Source organism: Montipora capricornis, chromosome 10 (assembly GCF_036669925.1).
Source record: "Montipora capricornis isolate CH-2021 chromosome 10, ASM3666992v2, whole genome shotgun sequence".
In the NCBI taxonomy this organism is placed as follows: Eukaryota; Metazoa; Cnidaria; class Anthozoa; order Scleractinia; family Acroporidae; genus Montipora; species Montipora capricornis.
Window position 1 is genome coordinate 2,299,923 of NC_090892.1, and position 15,578 is coordinate 2,315,500.

The window sequence follows — 15,578 nt, forward strand, 5'->3', positions numbered from 1 at the left end:
GATTATTTGCTTGTTCAATGAAGTGTGTTATTTGTTCTCTTCCGGTACCCCAGAGAGAGAAGATGTCGTCTATATATCTTTTCCAACAGATAGGCTTTATTGCGCTCTTTTTTAATAACTCTGTTTCTACTTTCACCATAAAGATATTTGCGAAAGCAACAGCGACCTTTGTTCCCATCGCTGTCCCGTGTGTTTGGAGGTAATTTTTTCCATTACAATGGAATGAGTTTTCTTTTAAAATGAGTCTGAGTGCTCGTTCAAGTGACTGTATTGGAATCGGGGGTTTATCTTTGTAGTTAGATGGAAGTGAAGTTAAACAACTGAAAGAATCTGATGAGGCATTTAGTTTAGGAAGTCCCCGAGCATCCAGGTCTGCTGCTATGACTTTTAATCGTTTCGCAGCCCGAGGAATGATCGTCAGAGTTCTGGGACGTAGGATTGCCACATTTTACGCAGAATTTAAAACAGGATTTAACCTCGCTACCGCAATGGCTACAAAACATTTTATCACCGAAGGCTCGATGAGTTGTCACTCACATGAAGAAGTCGCCATGTTGGACGCGGAAATTCCTGGGAATGAGTCCCTTCCAGGCTCTCTCTGATAATTACAGAGCAAGTGCCCGGTGCATTGATTTGTGTTTCGCGAAATTGTTTTGTGTTTTGGCAAACTGGTTCGTGTTTTGAGAAATTGATTTGTGTTTTGAGAAATCCATTTGTATTTTGGCAAACTAATTTGTGTTTTGGGAAATTGACTTGTGTTTTGGCGAAATTGGTTTGTGCTTTGGCAAGCTGGTTCGTGTTTTGAGAAATTGATTTGTGTTTTGGGAAATTGATTTGTGATTGACCCTTTTGGGCCACCGTATGTCGTGGGCCGTATGTCGACAGGCCCACGACATGATTTACGATTGTTGTGTACGTCAGAAAAAATGTCGTAGCATTTTAAAACATGTTTTAAAACGCTGCGACAATCGTAAGTCATGTCGTAGACCTGTCGTGAGCTTGTCGCATGCGACAAAATCGTATCGTGTAAGGGCCGATTTACACGTCACGACTTTGTCGCATGCGACAAGCTCACGACAGGCCTACGACGTAACTTACGATTGTCGCAGCGTTTTAAAACATGTTTTAAAATGCTACGACATTTTTTCTGACGTACACAACAATTGTAAATCATGTCGTGGGCCTGTCGTAAGCCGTTGTCGCATGCGACAAAGTCGTACCGTGTAAATCGGCCCTAAATCGGCCCTTAAAGAACCACCCACTTTACATTGCGCGTCTTTGTTGTTGTTGTTGTCGTTGTTGTTATCTGGGAATTTGGAGCGTCTACTTCCATGTATGGGCAAGTATCATTGAGTTATTCTTGCAACCGAGAGGAAAATTAGAACAATTTTGTCAGGAAGTTCAAAGACATTTCGTAGATCCTCAAGGAGGATTATCCAGTGATATTAAATGGATCATGTTCGATCAGAAAAACAGCAGAATACCGAGCGCTTTTCTGTGAAGCGTGGAGTTATGTCTGCAGTGAATTCAAGAGGGAAATACAGTTTCTACTCGTGGTACTTGGTTGTTTGAACTTTTAACTGGACCTTAATTAATACGCAAGCAACCTATATTTATTTTATACCCAAGCAGTTCGCAACGGAAACTACAAGGCGAGATAGTTGCTAGCGCGGTTCTTGGTAAATGAGGTTAATGCAAAGCGATTAGCGATAAGCGTGTATAAAGTAAACTAAAGACTTAACTGATTAGAGTGTAATGTGAAGTGCTAGTTTTCAACCCCATATGAACCATATGAGCGTTAGCCCTACTAAAGGAATGGGCCCACACAAGGACAGAGAAAAACTCTGGCCAGGGTGGGAATTAATAAGTCTGTTCAAATATAAGTGCTACAGGGCCAACGTTTGCAAAAAAAAACGTAATCCTTCATTGTAAAGTAAACTAAAGACAGTTTCAGTGTGGCGCACGCAATACACAGTTGTAGCATTAGATGAAATGCTCTTACTCTACATTCTAGAATTTCTTCTTCTTCAAGATTGCCTAGTCTTCAAACGAGTGTTGAATCCAACAACAAACAACATCAAACACTGTTTGGTGACCAAACATTTTACCATTCAGCCACCTTGTTTCACGGTTCTGTTTGATCATGTTTGATAAAATTTGAAGGTCGTCAAACATTCGATCAAACTACTTAAAACATTTCTTTTGTTCTCGTAATTGATAGGCGAACTTTTTGTTTGGCCAGCCGTATTAAACATGTTTGGCGCGCGCGTACGTTCCACGCTTGCTCAGCCGCTTGTATCCACGTGTTTTTTACGTATTTGTGACCCATAGTTCTTTGCTTCTGGAGTTTGATCTGAGTTAGATCAAACATATTTTAACCGTTTACCCACTCACTTTAACATCAGCGTGTTTGGTCACCAAACGATGTTAGATGTTGTTTAAACTCCAAACATTTCCCGTTTGACTAGACCTTAACATTAGTGTTGACAGTGCTCGAGTGTCAACTCACTGGTGTTTTGAATCCCTAGGGGAACACTGAACAACACAGTGTAACACAAATTCTGGCGTCTGGCCCGGGGTGCTCCAAGCATGGTTAGTGCAAACCAGCGATAAATACCACGGACACTTGTAGGTTTTGATAACTCTTAAACCAATGGTTAGCGCTAACCAGGGTTCGAGCAACCGGCCTCTGATTGGTTATGCAAATCTCGGTTTGCCCGTATATATCGTATGATTTCGCCCAGACTTCTAACCCGAAAATTTATGGCGGGAATCAAAATTTTGAGGGACCCAAACATTCAGAATTTAGTACAGATTGGTTATAGCCAGCCAACGCGGTGCCAGTGCGTGCCCCGGTCGGTATCGAGAACGCGCTCAAGGAAGAACCCCTTTTATATATGAAGATACTCCAACTGAAGGACGTTCGTACTGACAAGTTGTCGATTTATTATCTTAACTTACACCAGTACATGAAAAAGTCACAAATTAATCTTGATCTATTTCTTATCTCAATCAATCACTGACAGTGTCTCAGTGGCAGAAATCATGCAAAGGATTTATATATCAAGGTAATTTAAAGCATTTCACACGAGTCAAGGCGGCAATATTGTGGTAATATTAACAGTAATGATATTGACTTTCGAGGAACAAAGGCCCTTTGAGGCCTATGAAGCGGCTGCCATTCTTAGAAAGCAGTGTCCACTGACAATGGGCCACGTTCGATATATCAATATTCACACATGGCTACAAAGTTTTATTGCATATTACTTGTTTAGAAATCTCCCTTGAGATTTGTGAGACAAAGACAGAACTGAGCCGTGACATTTGACCATAAAGCCTCGTAGCCATGCCTGGATATTGATATATCAAACTAGGCCTACCCCTGCAGCGTCTGCAGTCGAATGCTACCTCATGAGTGGTCTTCATCCTCATGAGGAAACATTGCTTGCCGACTTATCCGTCATACAGACAAGACTGCTCCGCCAATAATCACTCATATAGGCAAGTGCTTCACTAACTGGAGAGACCAAATATCATGGTAACTCAACTAAAGTAGATCAAATCAACTTTTGTATGTCATGAGCGTAAAATAGAGTGGAAAATCAAAAAACGCAACCCATTTTTGACGCCTCCCGAGTCTAGGAATCGAACGCAAGACACACTGGTCTCCGTTGGGAGCTGGTTTTTTTCAGTAAAAGAAGAGGTCAAAAGATGCACGGATTGAGCTTGAATGATTTGAACGACAGGGGCGAAGCAATCATTAATTCGGAGTAACTATTCTTTCGTTAGCTAGAATGCTACAAAAAGCGTGGAACCGCTCATAAAACGGGCATAAGGTGTCCCTACCCCGAAATATCACGCTTTATTCATTTAAATATGCAAACTTAGCTAAGAATACTTCAGAAAAACTGGGCTTAACGTCGGAGAATAACTTCTGCTACCGGTTGCATGAATTACGCAGTCTTCTTGTGAGCTGTGTGATACCAATTATGTTTAAATTACAATATACCTAGAGTGTGATTTATTTTTCACGCCATTCGACCCTTAATTAAGCACCAGTCGAAAGGGAAATACCCTCACAAAACACACATAACAAAAACAATGAAAAGCGTTACATTGTTTATCACGATGATTTGTGGACGAGAGTTCAGCTTCACTGATCAAAATTCATCTTTCTTCTTATCCTCCAAATTCTTGTGTTTCTTTTTCTTTTTTTCTTTTTCTCCTGGCATATGCAGCGATTCTAATCTTACCGGCCTTCCCATGGGTGGCATACCTCCCGTATTCCCCACACTACCCCCGCTCACAGGGGATATCCCGTTGTTATTTAAGCCTGCGTTTGAGCCCCCACTCCCAGGGAAACCAAGAGAAGGACGCGATCCTCCTAAAGGCGAACTAGGCTCGCGTCGATCAAATCGGTCAAGTCTTGTGTTCTCAGCCAAGAGTCGATCAGCTCTCTTGGGTTTAAAATAACTAGACACATAATCCTCATTAGAACTTCTCGATAAGTGTTGCAGGAAACGGTCCTCAGTTGGTTCCTCGTGGTAGCCCGCCAAGAGGCCATTCACAGCCTGGTTGTTCATCTGGGGCCTGTTGATAGGCGATTTGCCACCCCTGGTGGAGGGGGTGCTTGCACCCGGCATAATCCCTGGGGTTGGAAGGGCTGTCTTCGTTATAACTAATTCGGGGATATTCCATTTACTGGCTTCTTCATCCCAGCTACTTTCCGATCGAATCTTGTCAATGTTGTAATAGTTACAATCCCGGCGGATGCATGGCTGAATCTTGTCTAAAATCTGCTGCTGTAATTTTATCATTTGTTCTTGCTTTCGAATAGTTTCCAAGTAATCTTCACGATCTCGTTCAAATTCAGTTTGCAGATCATCAATCTCTGATTGCGCGGACTTTAACTGCACTTCTATGTGATTTATCGCGTTGTTCTTAGCTTTTATTTCATCTTGTAAATTGTCATACACTTTCACCATTATTCCATCATCTTCCATCCTCTTTGCTGCTTTAGCGAGCTTTTCCCTCTGCGTCAATGCATGGTTCTTTCTCACTTTTCTTTTCTCTTTTAATTTCTGATCATTTTTCTTCTCACCGCCGACAAACTTTTCTTGTAGCTCCTGCAGCCGTTTTACTAGTGCTTCGCTAGGAAGGCCTTGACTCAGAAATTGCAAATCCTCTAATCCAGGAATTAATTTCTTCACTTGCTGTGCGCCTTTGATAGCTTTCCCCTGCACACTTTGCAGCACACCATGTTGTTGACTCGGTTCCTGTATTCCTTGCAAGGGCCCAGAAATCATGTTAAAAGCTCCACTTGAATCCAAGGCAGAATTTTGCGAAGGTACTTGATTCTGGAAAAGAAAAATGGAGGACAACTTTAACTTTGACAGAAAGTCAGTCGGGTCGGACGCAGGGCACCCACTTGTCTCAACTTTGGTTGAAAATTGTAAGATTTTCATGTTTTCATGTTTTAGAAGAGTAAAAGGTGGGCGTTTGAACTGACACCTAAGTTGGTTGTGATGATAATTTTGACATCTACAAAGACTTACGGAATCATGTACTGTGACGTAGAGAGCGAATCCCCCAAATTTGGCTCTTTCCCGATGAAAATTATTCGCAATCTATTATTAGTTCTGTGTCATACTGCATGGTTATTTCAAAGACGACACCTTATCGGTCAGTTGGTGTGAAAGCGGACCATGCAGTCATGGTAACAACAGAACCTTCGCAACACGGGCGCGATCTAAAAATAGATGTCAAATAATTACCATGGGCCACAAGGATTCGCCCTCTTACCTCATATTCTCTTGACTTACATTATCAGTTTCCAGTCCAATCATGCTGATGTCACTCTGAATTGGCACTGCTTTCATTCCTTCTTTGATACTTGTGTCACTTCCATATTGCTCCTCAACGATGTGCACTTTCCTGTTGTAGTCATTCTGTAATCGTTCGATTTCCTCTTGAAGATTCTTTTTTGACATTAGTTCTGCTTCGTAGGATGCCCGCATCTCTGCCAGTTTTGCCTCATACTCTATTTTTAGTTTATCAGTTTCCATAGCAACGATAGCGGATTGATCATGGGAGTGAGAAGCCTTTGGAAGAGAAGGCTTTGGTCGGATTGAGGTTGCAGCACGGTCTCCTGTGGTAAAAACATGTTATGTTTGCATCAGAATCGGTGTGTTTCTTGCATCAAATTTGCAACAAGCTAAAAGTTAGGGAGAAAATTATTGCTACAAGTAACATGACAATTACACGGGGCGCATGAAAGTGGCAGTACCAAGAAGTTCACTAGACTGCTAGCAGTCCATCTAGAGTCAAGAAAATTGCAAGCATTGGTCACGAAGTAGAGCTAAACAGACTAGGAAAGATTGCATGGCTACTTGCCCCTGGCATAACTTTGAAGAGACCGCTAAAACACCATTATGTGTGGACTTTGCCAGTGCTTCCAATACTGTATGAAAAAAAACTATACCGGTATATATGTATACTATTGAAAAACCTTGACCCTCTATAGCCTGTATGGCAAGTGTCCCACAGAGATAAAGAGTTTGTTCTCCCAACTTTCACACCCCAGGTGGAAATCTTATTAAGATCTTGTAAGATCTTACAAGATCTTGTAAGAATCTTGTAAGATGGGTTTTAGATGAAAATCTTAATAAGATCTTGTTTAAGATCTTTCATCTTAGTAAGATCTTAATACATTTTCTTAACACATTTTGATAGAAAAAATTAAGGTTGTCGATATTTTCGATCTTGTAACATCTTAAAAGAATCTTAGCAGATCTTAACAAGATCTTAGACCTACATAACATGATGTTACCAGAAAAGATCTTACAAGATCTTGGTAAGAATCTTGCAAGATCTTAGTAAAGATCTTACAAGATCTAGCAAACATCTCACATAAGATCTTAGTAAGAATCTTACAAGATCTCAGCAAAGATGTTACAAAATTTAGTAAGAATCTTAGGTAAGATCTTAGAAAAGATCTTAAAGGATCTAATTAAGAATCTTACTTAAGATCTTGGTAAAAATCATACAAGATCTTAGTAAAGATCTTACAAGATCTAGCAAACATCTCACATAAGATCTTAGTAAGAATCTTACAAGATCTTGGCAAAGATCTTACAAGATCTAGTAAAAATCTTAAATAAGATCTTAGAAAAGATCTTAAAGGATCAAACTAAGAACCTTACTTAAGATCTTGGCACTGAAGATCTTTTAAGTACATCTCCTAGAAGATCTCATTTGTGCAAACTAATCTTAGTAAAGACCTTCCAAGATTAGTATACTATGAACAACATTAATTTAAGATGAAACAGACTACTAATTGGTGGCCTACACAGACTATACTACTATTGTACTATTTATTAGAATTCCTATGCATGCCCATACTATGCCAAGTAGGAAGTATTGAACTTGGGTGTTTACCGTGCACTTGGAATTTCTTTAAGGAAGTAGTAAAGAGAAATTGCTAAAATAGATCCAGGACTGGCCATGGACCACAAAGTCTTAATGTGAAGTCAAGCTTTACATGATTAATTTTTATGAAGAAAGCTTTTATTTCGCCGTACTCTGTAGACTGAAAAACCGAGCAATTTTATGCACGGATTACATGTACCTTGTCTGCAATAACAGTATGCTTACATACAGCAGCCTTCAATTATAAATTGAGTTAATTATTATGAAGCTCATTGAATATGGCTGTCCTTTCATATACCCGATACAGAATAATTAATGTCTGTGAATTAAAAGAACAAAGTGAACACAACAATACCTAATTAGCAAGGCCTAATCGCAATAACAATGGTTCTTTTGTCCTCCGCCATTTCAGTCCGGTTTTAGTCCGGTTTTAGTCCGCGTTTAGTCCGGTATATTAAAAGTCTACCCTGGACTCAGCAAGAGCTGGGAAGAACTACTTTGATTCTCTTCAGTCTCCTGCTATTCAGGCTGGACTATCCCCTGTGTGAAACCTTAAGAGAGACAATGCAAAATTTGCATACCTGATGTTAAATCAGCTGGAATTTCCAACTGTCCCATAAGCATGGCTTTTAGCTTCTGAATTTCTTCTTGATATTCCCTCAGCAAAGCATCTTTAGGATCTTCGTTTATCTTTGGTTTGTTTTTTATATTTTTTGCTCTATTTGCATACCGCAATGTACTCAGTGTCTCGTCATAGTTGTTGTCAGCTGGACTCAAACATGCCACCATCAATGTCTTGGTATTTCCTCCAAGCGAGTCCTATAATATAAACAAAAGTAATTAAATTGTTAGTTAAAACAAACAAATAAAAAACATTTAATACAATAAGGAAGTCATGAATTATACCGCACACATTTGCTTAAATACTGATCACTGCTAGCTATCAGCTTTTCATCATTCCATTAATAAAGGCTTGCACTTTGATCAAAGCACTTGATGGAGAAATAACAGTTTGAATAGGCTTGAAAGGGTATTTTAAAGGTAACAGTTGGTTTCAAAGGCAAAAGGATTACAACCCTGTTGATCCTTTCAATAGGAAGGCATTTTGATATTCGACAAATACTACTGTCACACAATTTTTTAAGGTTCTCTGCAAGTCCCAAACTGTTACCATGGCAATGGTACAGCACTGCCAAAAGACCCTCTAAAATCCAGCTTTTGAAAAATATCTTAAAAACTAATTTGATGAGTATTTTTTCAAATTTTGAAAACCCCATTAAATTCTATTTAGCTACTACATAGTTTGCAGTTTGAAGTAGCACTTCATGACTTATTTATGAAAATGCTGTAGGAAGATGGAAAAATAATTCCATTTGATTACTTTAAACAAATCTTACTGGTCTACAAGAAATCAAAGTAGTTTTGAGATAGTGTTCAACATTTCTAACACAATTTATTTCATTTTTCACAAATATTAGGTTACATTTCTTTCCAGTCACCCATTTGATTCATGAGCGGATGCAAGAGGCTTAAGTATTACATAAGAGGTATACCCAAGCCCTCCCATCTGAAAACCCTTTTGAGAATCCTTAAAGCTGCAACTAAGTGAAGAGAAATGCCTTCAATGCAAATTGAATGTAATTCAACTCTTTTACCTGAAGCAATCTTGTTAACTTGGAGTCACGATATGGGATGTGAGATGACTTTCCATCAACCAAAGCTGATATTACATTTCCCAGGGCTGATAGTGACAAGTTAATTTTTGTAGCTTCTTTCAGTCTATCACCAGTTGCCCCAGTTTTTGATTGCCTCTCACTTCCTGCCAAGTCAACAAGGTTGAGTTTTCCTGCCCTAATATGTTCACCCCTCTCATCAGCTGCCTCCATGATTTCTATGTTGATTGCGAATATTGAATGTGATCTTGATGAGTCAGCATTCATGAGAGTGGCTCCAACTGAGCGGTTCTTACTTCCTAGGTCCATGACCTTCTCCATTTCTGCCACATTATGTACGGGATTCATTGTGAGGTCTTTTACATAAACGCCTCTTTCAGGATGTTCCTTCAGCTCTAACTTATGTTTATGGTCCTTTCCAAGAAGATCACGTATCTCCTCATTGTAAATCTCTAGATATGAAGCATGAACCAAAAATTTTGCATTTTCAGCTACTTGTATAGCATCGAATATATGTTCAAATGCACGTGGGATAACACCTCTTTGTGTTGGTGGATCAGTTATACCTTGCATACTGAAAGATTTTCCACAGCCTGTCTGGCCATAGGCAAACACAGTTCCATTGTAGCCCTCTAAAACTCTATCAACCAAAGGAAAACAAATGTCACTATAAATAGTTTCAGTTGTAGAGTCCATATAATAAGCACCATCGAATGTGAATAATTTCGGAGGTTGGCTGTTGTCCCCAGGTTTACTTAGTGAGCACTGTCCAGTAGATGAATCCATTTGAACCACCACCTCACAGTTCAGGTCTTTTTCACGTTGGTTCAGAGGGCGACAACGAACAATAACTTTAACTGCTTCAGCCATGATGCTTCAAGATTAAAATAAGGCGTGAGGATAATTAATTGAAGAGGTACGTTATCTGAGACGTTATCTGTAAGTACATCAATCTATCAATGATACGACAAACGATCAAGATGATGAATAAATACTTAATGTTGAATTTATTATTCCCCGCGTTTTTCCTGATAACTTCTTTTCTCTTAATCTTAAACGAAAATTAGTCCGTGAACTTAAAACTAGGAAAGGATCGTAGGTTAAATTGCAGCATTTTGTGATTTTGAAGTAGGAAAGATTTAATTCTGGTCAAAAAAAAAGATGATAGCACTATCATGGTTGCAAACAATGCGTTAAATGTGTTTACCTTAATTTTGAAGTTTAGGCCGCTTTCACTTCGGGTTGACTTCGAAATTATGGAAGGACAATGAAAGATTGACCACCACTCATCTTGGTACGAGCCGGCTTTGATCTCAAGATTTTACTTTTAATAAAATGGCGACATAAGCAACATATCCTTAATTGAACCCTCGATATTTGTTAAAATTTTCAAAGATAGACTCCACCACATTTAGACAGGAATGTTCACTGTAATAAATAGAAGAGGAAGAAGCAGGAAAACGTTCAGATTTCGTCGTCGACCGCCATCTTCCCAATGACGTATCTTCATTGGGGGCAAGTTTGTGTAGTGACCATGACAACTTTTTCCGGGCTACCTAGGCATGCAATTCGTGCAGGGTGCATGAAAAAGCCGTTGTGCTTCTCGGTTACATAGCCCTGAATAAAAAGAAGCGCAACGATTATACATTTTTTGAAAAAATATTTCTGTATGGTAGGGCGTCTAAGACGTTGTTTCAACAAATCAATGTGCGACGGGCGGCCTATGACAACGAGTGAACAACCAGTACTAGAAGGGAAATTGGTAACATTTCAGCTGCTTCTCTTTCCTCTTAGTCAACTACCTTAAAATGACAATAGTTTTCAAATATAGCATATTTCAACAAGGTGTCGAAACTAATTTCACAGTTTAATGAGCTTTACTTATCGCTGGATCTGCATAAGACCGGTTAGGCCTGTATCTAACAAATGACTTGCTGATATACTGGGACAAAAGATACATGTAAATGAATAAACCTAAAACCAATCTGAATGTATATACTACCCACTGACAATTTACCTAAACTAAATTATTGTGGAAATTAACCATTGGTTGAGCATCGGGCTGTCATGCGTGAGGTCGTGAGTTCCGGCCGAGTCCGTACAGGCCTGTCACTCACTTACTCTCTGCAAATGGTTAGACTTTCAAGTCTTCTCGGATAGGAGTGTAAACCGGAGGTCCTGTCTCATAACCCTTGTTGGAAATTAAATAGTATGGGACGTTAAAGAACCCACTCATTTTTTAATAAGAGTAGGGGACGTAGTCCCAGGTGTTGTTGTCTGACCTTATCTGGACGGGGGTATCTTTCACTTCCTAATAAATTGTAAACTGTGTAATAAGCAGTCTCGCTAAAATCCCCCGTAGAACATTGTAAATTAGTTCTGAAAAGCCCCGAGGGGAGAGACTAATAGCTACACTCACAATGTGTGACCATAAATTAATAATACTATCCAAAAGAAGAAATCATACGAACCTCCTTTTTAAATAACTTCACTCTAGTTCATGGACCGTCAACTTCTCTGAGACGAAGTATATGAACAAATGGGCCCTGTCGGTTTTTAGTGAAAGACAATTTGCTCCGACAATTTAAGTGCCCGTTTTAGATCCGGGGGATTTTTTCAAGGACTATGACTTACATAGGGTCGCGACGCTCTCTTCAGATATCGAGGGTAGGCTTTCATATACCGGACTTAAATGGCGCAAGACAAAAGAACCATTGTTATTCCAATTAGGGTTCTCTGATATTGGTTTCGTTCTTTTGCTTATGTACATAAGTTATTTCGGATCCGATATATGAAAGACGAGCCGGTGTCTAAATTACTGGTGAAGCAAATTCGTTACGGAAGTGGCTAAGAAGACCGGCGAGAGATATCCTCGAAAACTATTTACGGAATAGCTTGTGGTGTCCGACGCCGTCTTGAGGACAAAAAAGGGTGCTGAAAAGTTAAATTCTCTTAATAATAGCGATCGACGTGAGCTTAACATCTCATTAAAATACAAGTGTTTGATCTCATGGTAAAAAACATGTTTCATCTCAGATGAAAACCAGTTGGTGTTGCAATGGGTATCAAGATTCATCCACCAGACCTAAGTGGTCGCCATTTATTGCCTGTTGACTGCATGAATAATTACCTTATTTGAGAAGGACCGAAGTGATGTGTGAAATTAATCAAACATGGAAATGCGGATATAATATCAAGTGAAGCTATAATCCCCGCAGTTATGCACACAATTTTAGCAATTGCGTAGAGAAGACTGAAAAATTGAACCCGTGACCTCGCGATGCCGGTGCGACGCTCTAACCAACTGAGATATGAAGTCACTGATGTTGAGAACTGGTCATTTGTGGATACAAATGTTCCCGTGATGAGTCAACGAACGAAATGATATATCACCATATTAGGTCACGGGTTCAAAGCCTGTTGGAGTCGTGAATTTTTCAGGCTTCTCTTCGCAGTTGCTAAAATTGCTTTGATAACTGCGAGGATCTTAACTTCACTTTGATTTGAGAAAGTTTGCTCACTGTATCAGTTTTACGTCTGATGTACTTGGCCATTAAGTACTGGAATCGCTTTAAATTGGTTCTTTGGTACAGAAAAAAATCCTTGATTAAAATGTTATTGTTTATTTCAGTACATTGCATTTTCGTAGGCCCTGAAATAAATTGTGGGCACCAAACTTTTATTCAAATGTATGCACTAAAAGATAAGCTTTAAAATATTTTGATAGCTCCGAATGATGCGAACGTGTGTGTGATATTAGCTTTTGTTTTTTCTAAAAAATTAACTGTCTTTGGATCGTGATCATGAATAATTTCGAGGAAGTGCTTACTTAGTAAACTTTGACAGCCCACAATTATGCAATTGCACGTTAAATTATCTGATGTGTACCAGCACCAATTATGTCAAAGTTTGAAAATTTTAAATTGACAGCTGAACAGTTTGAATCATTATTATGGGTGTAAATGAAAACTAATCGTCAACATCTGCCTATATTTCTTGATGAGACTATTTTTTCCGTCTTGTTGCGCAAAACGAATTGCTGAACGCAATGTCCAGTTTGAAAAGTATCGTTCTCTTGTTGGTACCAGTACTTACAATGATAACTGTGTCATTTGTTAGCTGTAACAGCGAAAAAGAAACAGAAGTTCGCCCAGTGTGTGAAACACTTTGCAATGAATCTTCCGCTGAAAAGAATTTACCTCTAGCTTTTCTACGTGTTCAACAATGCTGCAACGAATCTATTGAATGTCCTTTGCATGAAAATTTCTACAGGGTCGATTGTATCAAACAGTTCATGGAAATGTGTTCATTCTCGTCAACAGAACGAACGAAACTGACCAATCTCAAAAGATGGAACACAAGTTGCTGCGATGTAAATTTCTCCACAGACAATTCAACAAATAGTACAGAATGTCCATCAGTTAATATACCGGTAATCGTCGAATGGAAAAATGTGAGCTTCGATCGTGAAAACGACAATCTCACTAAAATTTGGAAAGCTGAATACTGGGAATTTTTCCTGAAAATGGTGTCGCAACGATGTTTAAAGAGTACAAGACGGGAGCAAATTGTTTATCAATACCCCTCTTATGCAAGTATCGACAACTACGAAAAGAAACTGGTATATGCCTTCGTCAGCCCTCAGACATACTTGGTCATGAGGCTGGACCGCTACACTTTGTTCACAGTGATTAGTGATTCTTTTCGAAACGTGTGGGTCCTATTGGCTTTGAGCATTACAACAAGCATGATATCAGGAATTATCATATGGCTGTTGGTAGGTAAATGCAGAAGGAAATCAAATTAGAGCAACGTTAACTATAACGCCTTATCTTGTATAGAGGATATATGTTGAAGTATTTACCAAAAGATTACAAAAAGGCTTTGCAGGAACAGGAAACCGAACCCTTTTGTAATCATAGGAAGATCAGCATACTCTATCGGTGTAAATTTGCAACGTTGCTAATTTCCATAAATTATCGATGGTGTAATCAGGCTTGGTCTTCATTGAAGTGGAGTTTCGCGCCCAATTAAAACCAACAACTGGTTTGTTGAGTTCATACAAGAACAGGAGCCCACGACTAGAAGCGTACAACTTCATTGTATTTGTGGAAAGGCGTCTTGACAGAACGAGTTATTTTCAGATTGGTACGCGAAACCAGTTTGAGATCTTTCCAACCAATCACAAGTCTAGCATGAGCGGAAATTATTACCCATTGGATTGAGAATGGTCACTCGTGCAAACCAAATTTTATTTGAGAACTGGTCTAAAAATATCTTGATCTGTGAAAATGCCGTCGAAAAGACCTAGTATTTGAATCGTATGCTCCTAATTATGGGCTCTTGAAAATGAACTAAATAAATTGCAGACTTAACCTGATAATGTATGTTAGGAGGCATTCTCAAAGGATCATACTCAGTTCCGGTAATTTCTCTTTCAATTTTGGTAGGAGCGTCGAAAAAATCCGCTGGAGTTCCCTTCATCGTTTTGGCAAGGTTTTCGTGAAGGAACTTGGTGGGCCTTAGTTACCATGACAACTGTTGGGTAGGGTTTAAAGTGTCTTGATCGTAGATTTAAGTTTTAACTGGACTACGAAGTTAGGTTATACTAAAACTAAAATGCATGCCATAATGATCTATTGCTGAGGCAACTTTTTGGAGCTCATTAAACGATTCATAACTGTTAGAATTTAAAAAAGGTAGCAATGAATTGTGAAAATGACACTGGCCGTCTTGTCCTTACGACCAAAAAGAAAAACAATAGAGATTGAGCATACGGCAGACGGCTACATGTGTTGAAAGCATGAATATTGGTCTGACGCTTGACGTTTCCAGTAAACTGTAATGATGAACACGGTGCCCTCTAGAGAATCATGACCTCATAAAGGAGCCCATATCTAGGAGTGCACAACTTCATTTTAGTATCACCCAACCGTAGTGCACTAATGCAAATCCTGAATTTTGATTGGCTACGCTACTAGATGACTATTATTAATAGTCCTCGAGTAGCGAAAGGCGTGACGCTTTCTTTCGTTTTATTCCTAAATAAATATTTCTTTAACTTGCATTTGCTAACTTTATTATTGCCTTTTCTGTCCGAGTAGCTGGGTGATACTAAAACAATTAGACCCTTCGCCCTCAAGGGCCACGGGTCAATAGCTCATTCGGCTTCGCCTCATGGGCTATTGACCCGTAGCCCTTGCGGGCTACGGGTCTAATTGTTAAGTATTTGTAGAACGGCGTTTTTACAGACCGAGTTATTTTTAGATTGATTTTCTCGCGAAACCAGACCTTTCCAGCTAATCACAAGTCTTTCATTAAAAATTGTTACTCATTATAGGCTTAAAAATGGTCACACGTGCAGGCCAACTCATCTCAAAAAAGCTTGATCTCCGTGAAAATGGCGTTACATATAACTAGTAATGGAGTAGCAGGCCTCTGCCGCATAATCTAACAAGATATTTTATTCCATAAGGT

The 15,578-nt window shown here is 39.2% G+C and overlaps 2 protein-coding genes across 2 annotated transcripts in view; one reads left to right on the plus strand and one right to left on the minus strand.

The window, feature by feature from the left end:
* Positions 1 to 3,821: 3,821 nt before the first annotated feature.
* On the minus strand, positions 3,822 to 10,609 carry LOC138021643 (osmotic avoidance abnormal protein 3-like). The gene is made up of 5 exons (XM_068868574.1): positions 10,309 to 10,609; positions 9,084 to 9,975; positions 8,010 to 8,247; positions 5,823 to 6,148; positions 3,822 to 5,357 (listed from the first exon to the last, which is right to left on the minus strand). The coding sequence occupies exons 2-5, from the start codon at positions 9,969 to 9,971 to the stop codon at positions 4,161 to 4,163; spliced, it is 2,649 nt and encodes an 882-aa protein (XP_068724675.1). The 5' UTR covers positions 9,972 to 9,975; positions 10,309 to 10,609; the 3' UTR covers positions 3,822 to 4,160.
* A 2,505-nt stretch (positions 10,610 to 13,114) lies between these two features.
* Positions 13,115 to 15,578, plus strand: part of LOC138021646 (uncharacterized) — a 20,556-nt gene continuing 18,092 nt past the window's right edge. The window contains exons 1-3 of the mRNA XM_068868578.1: positions 13,115 to 13,878; positions 14,552 to 14,646; positions 15,577 to 15,578. The exon at positions 15,577 to 15,578 is cut by the window's right edge and continues 155 nt beyond it. Of these exons, the coding sequence (XP_068724679.1) occupies positions 13,150 to 13,878; positions 14,552 to 14,646; positions 15,577 to 15,578 (826 nt within the window). The 5' untranslated portion in view covers positions 13,115 to 13,149. The remainder of the gene's footprint in view (positions 13,879 to 14,551; positions 14,647 to 15,576) is intronic.